The following is a 10,292-nucleotide window of genomic DNA, read 5'->3' as shown; positions in this document are numbered from 1 at the left end:
CCCCGCCCCCCAGGTGCTCCCCCCCCCCCCCATTCCCCCAGCGCTGACCGGAGGAACAAGTGGGAATGGGCCAGGCACAGCTGGCTCTGCCTCTAGAAAAGCAGAGCCAACTGTCAATCAGGCAGTGGGGTGGATTCTGGCAATATTGTCGGTATCCATTCTGGCTGCAGCGCGATACTGCACTTTCAGCATATAGCAGGCAATAGCCTGTTATATGCTGAGTTTTGGGGGAGGAGGATATTAGTATCTATCCTCCTGTCACCCTAAAGAGAACTATGGCCAAAAAGGTTGGGCCATAGTTCTCTTTTAAAAACTATAACTCTGTATGCTGAAATCAAGGTAAGCCAGTCAAAAATAATGGTTAGCACTCTTGCTTTCCAAATCTTATTTTAGGATTCAAATCCTGCTTGTTGACATAATCTGCAATAAGTTTATATGTTCTCCCTGTCTTTGGGTGTTTTTCCTCCCACATACTAAAGATATACTAGTTTCCTCATACATACTAAAGATATACTGGCAGGTTAAATTACTTTGTCCTAAATTGGACTTTCAATGTGCGCAAGAGTGTGGTGGGAACATAAGATGGAAAGCGTCTCTGCTTTGCAGATACTGGTATGAATGGTTGTAATCAGTAAAGTAATTTGTAATATGCCAGAGCTATATAAACTCTAGAAATAAGGAAAATATCAGGTGTGATGTCCTCAATAAACCAGATATGACTTACTGCTCGCATTCCTGTTTGATCATCAAATTTTTTACTGCCTGATGGTAATGGTTGTTACTCCTACTGAAGGCCATCAAGAAACACTAGAGAGCATCATTGGGATCTAGGGGTGAGTTTCAGCGCTACCAGAGGTTCAAGCAGAATCCTGCAAGTTTAAGATTTGCAGTGCCTTCGAATTTAAGGGCAAATTTTTGCCAGGTTAAATTCTACGCATTTGAACTTTGGTCAGCTGGCTTAGGGATGAGGGGTCAGGATGGGCAGGAGAGGTAGCTACCCTGTGAGCATAGTTTTCATGTGAGCTGCACCCTCCTCATCACATGCGTTCTGGCTGGGCTGATGCTATTTATAACCAGTGCAAAGAGACTGGCAGAGGCAGAGCACATACAGCTGGAAGGTGGCTCTAAGATGTCACTGAACACTTTTGGGTCCACATTGAACCCATTTGGTAGAGCCAAAACTGCCCAGTTATGCTAAGACAAGCGCAGCAGCAGCTGGAAGTGGGATTCCAGCTGCTGTAGACAATTTGGTATCTTCACCTTGAGCCCTGGATGACCTTGTCCCTGTACTGCTGATGACCTATTTTACATCGATGTATCACCTGCGGTCTCTAAATTCTTAGGAGCTTGTAAGAAACTGGCCAGCGGCAGGACAGTTTTGCATCAGAAGAACAGGGTCAGCCTCACTAGACTACTAACCAATTTATATCTACCAAAGACAGCCTAATACCATAACATACAGTTGGGGGGAATTTATCAAAACTGGAGTAGACAAAAACTGGAGCAGTTGCCCGTGGCACCAAATCGGCTCCTCTCTTCCGTTTGTTCAGTTATGATTTGAAAATGAAAGAGAGAAGCTGATTGGTTGCCATGCACAGCTGCTCCAGTTTTTGTCTACTCCGCTTTTGATAAATTCCCTTCAGTATGTTTATTCTGAGAATCAGATAATGTAATACAGGGTAATATGAGTTAATTTATGGTGGGATCTGGAAGCCACCTTTATAATAAAGACGGAACCAGATATCCACCCTCTCTCAGGGAAAGAGTACAGGGGTACATTAGTACCTCTTACCCATTCCCACAGAGAGTAAAAAGAGTAAAAAGCAAAATAAACACACACACACCAAATGAAAAAGTTCTTTAGTTACATTAAAACACACACACATACTTACCTGCTTTTAAATCATTTATTTATTTGTCCCCAGAAGTAATTCCATGTCAAGCACGGCATACAGCAATGTAATCAAGGTCTATCACAGCATCCAGCGGAGTAAATCACGATGACCCATCGCTCGCTGATGTGTACATCCCGCACTCCTGTCACTAAATGACAGATTACTAGCTACTGTAATGTAAATCAACAGCTAGGAATCCCAGGTAATGTAATTGACCAAATTTAGAGTTAAACCAAGGAGGAGTTAAACCAGGGAAAACGACAAGGCCTGGGAAAGATTTATCTGATCTCTGTATCCATGTAGAGTCTTATTGGATCTAAGGTCCAGGTTATACATGCCGCCTTGACTTGACAAAATGCCATCTAATCACAACTGTCAAATCTAACTGCTGAAGTACACAGGCCTTGATTTATTTTCATGTATACATTAAGCCTACCACCTCCTAATGCTAAACTCCACCACATGTAGCTGTCAAGGTGTAAAATCTCTACTGCCCACTAAAGTTCTAGCATTTAGCAGTGAACAACACTGGAGGAGGTGGGCACAATCTTGACTTGGCCTTTACAACCTGGGCCTAGGATCCAAGGGGGCTCCACAGGGGAATTAGTCTCAAGGCTAACATGTACCTGCAGGCAGCACAAGGTTGATGCATTTCAGCACTGTTCTTACCTTCTTAAACCAGAACGCAAGCCTTGCCTCTTTTCAAATACCTATATGCTCATCCCCTCAAAACTGCCTCCTCACTATTCTTTTTCTGCAGAAGACATTGAGGGGAATTTATCAAAAGTGGAGAAGACAAAATCTGGAGCAACCATGCATGGCAACCAATCAGCTTCTCGCTTTCATGTTCAAAGCTTAACTGAATAAACTGAAGTGAGACGCTGATTAGTTGCCATGGGTAACTGCTCCAGATTCTGTCTGCTCCAGTTTTGATAAATTTCCCCCATTGAGTTTCTCACAGTATTCTCCTGAAGTCTGAATGCAGTCCTATGTTTCTGAGTCAATTACAATCTGCATAAAGGACAGCGTCATCCAGGTACTTCCTCATCAAGCTGGTTGTCAAGGCCACTCTCCCTGTAGTCCTTTGGACTACAAGGGGGTTGTCAGCATGTTTTGCACATCATTTGTAGGTGCTTGTGAGCAGGACCTGTCTAAAAATTCTACAGCCTTTTAGCTACATGTCTGATAAAATCAGATGCTTGCTATAAAAGGATGCAATAAAATTTGCCGCTGCTCTTTGCAAAACTCCGCCAAAACGAGATGTCTGAAGAATGTTGTGAAACTTTGCCAGGCACTATAAATGCAGACAGAGCTGCCCAGGTCACAATGCAGATGCTCATCTGCATTCTTGCAAGTGTTAGGGGTCTATTTAAAAAGCAGTAGTATGGCTGTATTGTGGCTTAAGAAAAATAAGCTCTGCACATTTATCAAAAACAGCTGAGTGTAAAAAAAAATGGAAGTTGACAAAAGGGAGGGAAGAGACCCGATTACCTGACCTGTCAAAGTCACATGTCACGGTGTTAGAAATGCTGACAGATAAAGATGCAAATGACCAATTCTAACCACGGTTGGATTGTAATAAGCATAGTCTGCTGATGATCAGTAGCAAGCTGCTTGGCATAAGGGGCTGTACTCTAAAAATTCACATATTAGGGTCATGAACATTAATGTCCAAATGATTGTGTCAGCTCAGTGGATAGCTGCAGTGTGTAGGGAGATCAAGTGCTATTTAAAAAGCTTAGTTCAACAGAATCAACAGATACAATACTGTAGTAGCGAATAAATTAATTATGAGCTAATTAAAATGCTGCTTGTGTATAGTACTCACCAGCCAGATCAAGTGGGAACTGTAACATGCTCCATGTCCATATTCCAAGGATTGAGTAAACCAATATGATGTTTTCTCTGAAAATTAAACACACAGAATTGAAATTAATATGTAGCGCCCATCACCTTTGGTGAGGTGCTTACTAGCTATTTAGTGATAGCCAGGGCTGTAGGCAGCCTGGTTGAATTTTGTAGCAGCCAGCACAAGGTTAATCCCAGGTGTCCAACCTTGTCTGTACCCCCCTGGGCGGAGTGAGACTCTGTCACATTATGGGACAGCCAATGGGTGACACTGTGATATGTGTACAGGGCAGCAGCCAGTTACTGGGCTTTTTGTAGCCAGTGATGTCTGCTGACAAAGGATATATATATTGGTGGGAGGCCATGTGCTCGCTCTCTTGCCTGGACCAGCCATGGACTGAGGTTGGGTCCTGTTCAGCCTGCCCCTAGGCTAGGCCGAGGCCTGGGGGTGGGAGTTGGCTGAGCTGCTGAAGGAGAAGCCTCCTTGAGAGTTTGCAGTCAGGAGAATGCCTGTAAGAATGGAAGAATCAGGACACGTGTGGGCTTTTGAAGTGCCTGGTATTCAGAGGGACTTCTGAGCAGGGTCAGTGTTCTTCCAAGTATTGTGGAGATGTACTTCACGAAGATAAGATCTGGTGAGTCTGGAGCTATGGAGGCCGGTGCACCTAGACCCTATACCCTCTCTCCCTAATTAGAAGTGAATAAACTGTTTAACCAGCATCTTACGATTGGAGCGGACTTCAATTTGTGGGCACAGGAAGAGGGCGGTTAATGCTAATGGGGCAGTTGGAAATCTATCCCTAGACTGATTAGATATGGACCTGTTCATCCAGCGGCTCCTTCGGGGGTGAGCGCTACAAATATTTTTTTAAATATGCCACAGTATTAAAAATAATTAAGGTTGGTAATAAAGGCATAGTGCACCTTTTACGAAAAAAATAAATAAATGCACATACATTCATAAAAGAAAAAAAAGTGCATTTATTATTTTTTGCATTGGAGCCAGTAAAGAATTGCAACCACAAAAAGTGAATCACAGGTGCAATGCTTAAGCTCCTTGACACTGTTCCTCCTTGTCCTTGTCTGTAACGAGGTATGCACTTTCAGTTCCAGTGGTGGGAGGAAATATCAGTGTACTACAAGTCCAGTTATGTCACCGCACTTGTACTCCATTGAGCTCTACCATGGCGGCAGACAAGATTTTTAGTCTCTCCATTTGCAGATCCTGTCAAAAGGTCTCTAAATGGATGACACGACTGTGCGGGTGGAGCCACACACAGCTGCACCGAATTCAAATGATGCCTGAATGCTGTAGGAAGAAGAACCCCACAATTCAGGTAATTCGGGGTGGGGGGATGCGTGTTGAGGGTGGGGGCAGGGAATGTGATTACGTTTCATGTCATGCTCTGAAGAGAAAAATGTAAGGTGCACCCTTAACACTGGATTCACAGAATGCTATAGAAATATAGCTCAACAGTCCAAAATTGTATACTGTAGGTCCCCTTTAAAGGGGCTTTCTACTTCAAGTATGTAACTTTCAATCCCATCTCCAATCTCTTGAGAGTTAAAAACAAATATTGCATGCTATAAATTAACCCGGTCACATTTTACTTCCTAGCAGGAGGAGGGCAGCTTGAGCTTGGAAAGCCTTTCTTCTTGTATTTGTTTTTGCTAGTAACAGGTCTGTGTCTTACACAGACTTGTAATAAATCATTGAGAGGTGACCTTTAAGGTTTTAGAGCCTGTAATTCTGCCATGAGTGCAATGTTTGGGTGAGAAAGAGCAGGTTAACATCCATAGCAATAACAAATGGTTCCCTGTTGTGGAATGCATATTGTATTTTGTTACAGCTTTATTTAGCTGAAAACATACTCATTACAAAGTGGTAATTGTGTCCATTTCGTATTGTTGACATCCATTATTGTTTAAACATCTGATCTGGAGGTAAAACGAAATGGAGCTACCTTTCACAGAAGACACTGAAAGGTTTAAATTACTAATGGCACACTAGTGTGCCTTCTGGCTTCCTCAGGGGTGCCTTAAAATTTTGCGGTATGTGGACTGTAATATGAATCTGGTCTGCATACTGATGCAAAGGACGCCTCTTATGTGAAGGGGAAATCTTGATTTCAAGGGGGCACTGCCATGTGAACAAGGGACCCCACTTTTTGCATGGGTTCCCCCTTAAAATCTGATTTTAAACTGGGGTGCATACTTTTAAAGGGTGCAGTGACTAAAAAAAATTGAGAAATGCTGATATAAAGGATGTTCACTTAGTGCACGTAAATAAGATGAACCTGTGTTCACATTTAATACTCAATCATGTTCAAGGAAAATGTATAAAATGGGATTTTGCTAGTACATAATTGTTTGAAGAAAAAACACAACTTCACAGCTTCACCTTAGTTACTAAGATCAGGCTTTGCAAAGGAACATTCATTTTGATAAGTAGACATGTGCACAACAAAAAAAAAAATTCAGACGAAACAAATGCAAACAAAAAAAGTTTTCATTTGTTTCGTCAAAGGAAACACATTTTTATGTTGTTCCAGATTTGGGGGCAACGAACCTCCAAATCCGAAACTGCACACTGAAACCGCAGAAAGAGCAGCGGCCATATCGGCTGCTGGCACTTTCTGCACATGTGCACCGCCATTTTGGAGTATATCTTGGTATACACCAAGATGGGGGCACCCACATGTTCGAGCTCCTCCATCTTGGCGTATACCAAGATATAATCCAAAATGGCGGCGCGCATGCGCAGAATGCACCGGTGGCCGATGTGGCCACCCCTCCTTCAGCGTGTGACATCACCGTCATGTGACGCCATACGTTCCGCCTCCAAGATGGTGGTGGGCAAGCGAAGCCACCGCCTTGTTCTCAAAAAACAAATTTATGTATGCCCGAATATCGTTTTCGTAAATTCTGGCATATAATAAATTTATTTTGGACTTGTGTTCAACTTTACTTCAAAATCATGTTTATTTCATTATGTTTTAATACAAATAAGGTGTTTTACAGCAAACCATAAAAAAAAGAAATAATCTGATGGTAACTGGTGTTATATCTGAGCAATGCTACTTGGTTGCTTTGCCAAATTCCAAACTGTGAGTCTCTCCTGAAGTGAATAGCCGAACAGTGTTCGGCTCACTTCACTTCTGATCGGTCATTCACTCGGCTGCCCTCGGCAGCTTTGTGAATAGACCCCTAAGTCTCCTGGCTTTTGTATCGATTCCCTCTCAGAGCAAAACACTTTTTCACGTAAACCTTATAAGCGGATAATGAAAAACAACCTGCTTACCTAATATCAAAGATTAGGCCCTACTGAACCTAAAATGTAAAAGTCATTTTCCCATAGCATTAATTAGTATATTTAGTAAATTAAATAGGATGGCTCCGATCTTCCTGTTTTAGCTGAATTTTATCAAGTGTAATATTGATAACTTGCTGGTAGACTACATTTGGATTATGAAGGCTGCTTTTGAATTACATTTTTCATTGTCTGGAATAGCATTGTTGTTATAAAATATAAGCAGTAGCAGCGCGTCGGTGTGGATTTAATGTATTTGACTTCTCCCAAGCTATCATCCCTTTATTTTTAACTTTAAAGAGCAGATCATAAAATGAAGACAAACAGCAAGAACAGATTAGTCACTTTATTACTAAATGGACTCTTTAAACAGTAAGAAATAGGTAAATAATTTAATCTTATAAAATCCAGCGTAAGTGGCCAAAGAAATATTGTGGATTTGAGTCAGTATTTTAAAAACTGTTGTTGACTTTTGTAAGGAATGGCAAGCTTTGGACTCACTTGTTATCTCTCGTCTCGACTATTGCAACTCCCACCTCATTGGCCTACCTCTACACAGGCTACCCCTCCCCCCCCCCACTTCCGTCTATCATGAATGCTGCTGCTAGACTCATCTAACTAACCAACAGGGCCAGATTTCCCACAAGGCCACTGAGGTCTGGCCTCAGGGAGTAGAGGGGCAGCACAGCCGCTGGGCGGGTAGTGTTTTTCTACATTTAGCCCTGCTTCGGTCAAGCAGGGCTAAATGTAGAGCAGGGAAGCCTCCACTCATTTTGTACAAGTGATCTCAGCAATCCCGCCGAGATCACTTGTAATAAGCCTGCAGGTCCCTCCTCCCACTTCCATTATCTGTCCCCACCACTGGCTGTCTCTGTCCCTTCTGGCCGCCTCCTTCCCCGCTGTGGTTTTCGGGGGCCCCCTCTCTTCTTGGGCACCCGGGACCACGGCAAGGTAGTTCAGGATGGAGAGCGGGGAGCAGAGCAGAGAATGTCCATTCTAAACTCAGGAATTAAAACTTGAAAATGCATTCAAGTACCTTAACTATTAACAAAAATGTATCTTATTTGTGTATCACTCAGCTATAGATCCTCAAATCATCTCTGAATTCATGCTGACACTGTCCTTCCTTCTGGAGGGTGGCTACTTTTGTTCCCAATGGTTCCTGTGTGTGTTGTAAAGTAGCCACCACACCAAGCTCGCTCCCATGATGGACTACAATCACAATACAAATTAGTAAATTAAATGTGAGATTGTAGACAATCACAAGAGTGAGCTTGGAGCGGTGGCTACTTTACAACACACACAGGGACCATAGGGAACAAAAGTAGCCCCCCTCCAGAAAGAAGGACAGTGTCAGGAGGAATTCAGAGATGATTTGAGGATCTACAGCCAAGTGATACACAAATAAAGTAATTTTTTATTAAAAGTTCAGTAGTTCAGCTAGTTGAATGTATTTTCAAGATTTAATTCATGAGTTTAGTGTCACTTTAAGACGAGAGGAGAGTGACAGTCCCAACATTTTTATGCCTAAAGACTCTAAGATTGCAAATCTGCCCAAGTTACTATTTCATTCTTCACATAAAAAAATACCACAACATCAATAGAATGTACCTTACGACAACTACTTCCATCGTCTCACTAGTGAATTCCAAAATATCCGCAGCAGTGCCCACAAACATAAGGAGAAGCTGAGAAAGCTGATCACGGGTTATCCCTGCTCCGATTGGCAGTAGCCATCTCCCAATAATCAAGAGCAGAAGAAATGTCTGGTGTAATCCTAGTGTCCAGGCTGATTGGCAGATTGATGAAATCAATGTATTGGCCTGTATTTAGAAAGAAAAAACAGGTTGGTGTTCAAGCACGGATTAAGATTTGTAGAAACATCATGTTTAATAAGATTTACAAGGGCTGGCTTATTGTTTGGCTTATGCAGAACAGTAATTTCAACTTAGAATGAGAAAATACATTTCCTGATGGTAATTCAGGGATGGTAATACTAGTAGTAGCCACACAAACTTTGGCTGCACTTGTAAATAGTGTAAATCACTAATTTAATTATTTTTATTACTATTATTATTATATGTCCTACATACAAGAGCTGGCAGAAACCGCTTATAGCTACCTACATATCATATTGAGGACTCTCAGAAAAGCTGCCCATACAGTGTTAGAATTTTGTTTGGATGTTCATTCAAAATTCATTTGTCAGAAAATTTGATCTTGCCATCATTCAGTTAACTAATTGCGTTGGAAAGTCCTTAAATTTCTGGAACCTCTCAGTGCTGATATACGTGCTGTTAGTCAATAGGAAAGAAAATGAATACAGCCATTTAAAAAATGAGGGATGATGTAATCTGAGCAGACCTCAAAAATATCAAACTGACACAGAATTTTCACAACTGCTACTGAGAGACTGCTAAAAAGACATGAAAGGAGAGAGGGAGTAATACTGAGCTTACAACATGGTACTGTTAGAAGTGATATCATAAGGAATAGCAAGAGTTACGTTAAGGTTGTATGTCCTGGAAAAGAATATAGGCTTACCTGGCTTAGTATATCATTTCCTGCTGTTCCATTAGTTTCCACTGATATGTTATTGTTAACACATTCCTAAAAAAATAAACAAATGCAAAACAATAATTGCTTTTCAATGAAATAAAACATTGTAGTTTTTAGTATATATACTGCCTATCATTTTGTAGCCCTAACATATTCAAAATAAATTATTTTGTTATATGGTATGTTATGTTATTATTGTTCAAAGCTCCAAATAGAAATTATGAGTATGGTTTAATTCTGTATTATATGTTCATTCATGATTCATGTTCATGATTACATCTAGTTTTATATGGGACTAGTATAGATCCCTGATATTTGCCTCCTGTATTCCCCTGCACTCACAGAGGAGAGGGGAAGAGGGGTCTGACCTTATAAGTCTGCTGCCTCTCCTTCATTGTCCAGTCACAGGTTGGGAGCAATTTGATAACCAAGCTGTATTGCTTAACTAGAGTACTGAAAAGTGAAGTCACCAACCAGGCTATACAAGGTTGTCTGGATCACAAGTCTGGTTTACCACCAACTCTTTTGGCTTTCAGTGGTGCGTTATTGCATGCATGTTAACACACGTGCATTTGCTTACGGCAGTCCATTAGTTTTGAATGGGTTGCCAGCTCACCTTAATGCACTCCACACAATATACCGCAATGCATTGCCTATGTGTTGTGGTTAGCTGCAGTGCA

General features: G+C 41.6%; 1 protein-coding gene across 1 annotated transcript in view; it reads right to left on the bottom strand.

Annotated features, from left to right (window-relative positions):
* The window catches only part of TMEM26 (transmembrane protein 26), a 38,154-nt gene that overhangs the window by 1,399 nt on the left and 26,463 nt on the right, over nucleotides 1–10,292 (bottom strand). The window contains exons 3-5 of the mRNA XM_018576661.1: nucleotides 9,598–9,663; nucleotides 8,665–8,876; nucleotides 3,724–3,800 (exon numbers count right to left, since the gene is read on the bottom strand). Of these exons, the coding sequence (XP_018432163.1) occupies nucleotides 3,724–3,800; nucleotides 8,665–8,876; nucleotides 9,598–9,663 (355 nt within the window). The remainder of the gene's footprint in view (nucleotides 1–3,723; nucleotides 3,801–8,664; nucleotides 8,877–9,597; nucleotides 9,664–10,292) is intronic.

The sequence above is a fragment of the Nanorana parkeri genome, unplaced genomic scaffold (genome assembly GCF_000935625.1).
Source record: "Nanorana parkeri isolate BGI_ZX_2015 unplaced genomic scaffold, ASM93562v1 scaffold73, whole genome shotgun sequence".
Lineage (NCBI taxonomy): Eukaryota > Metazoa > Chordata > Amphibia > Anura > Dicroglossidae > Nanorana > Nanorana parkeri.
Note: the sequence above shows the minus strand (reverse complement) of the source record. Positions and strands in the feature narration are given on the sequence as shown.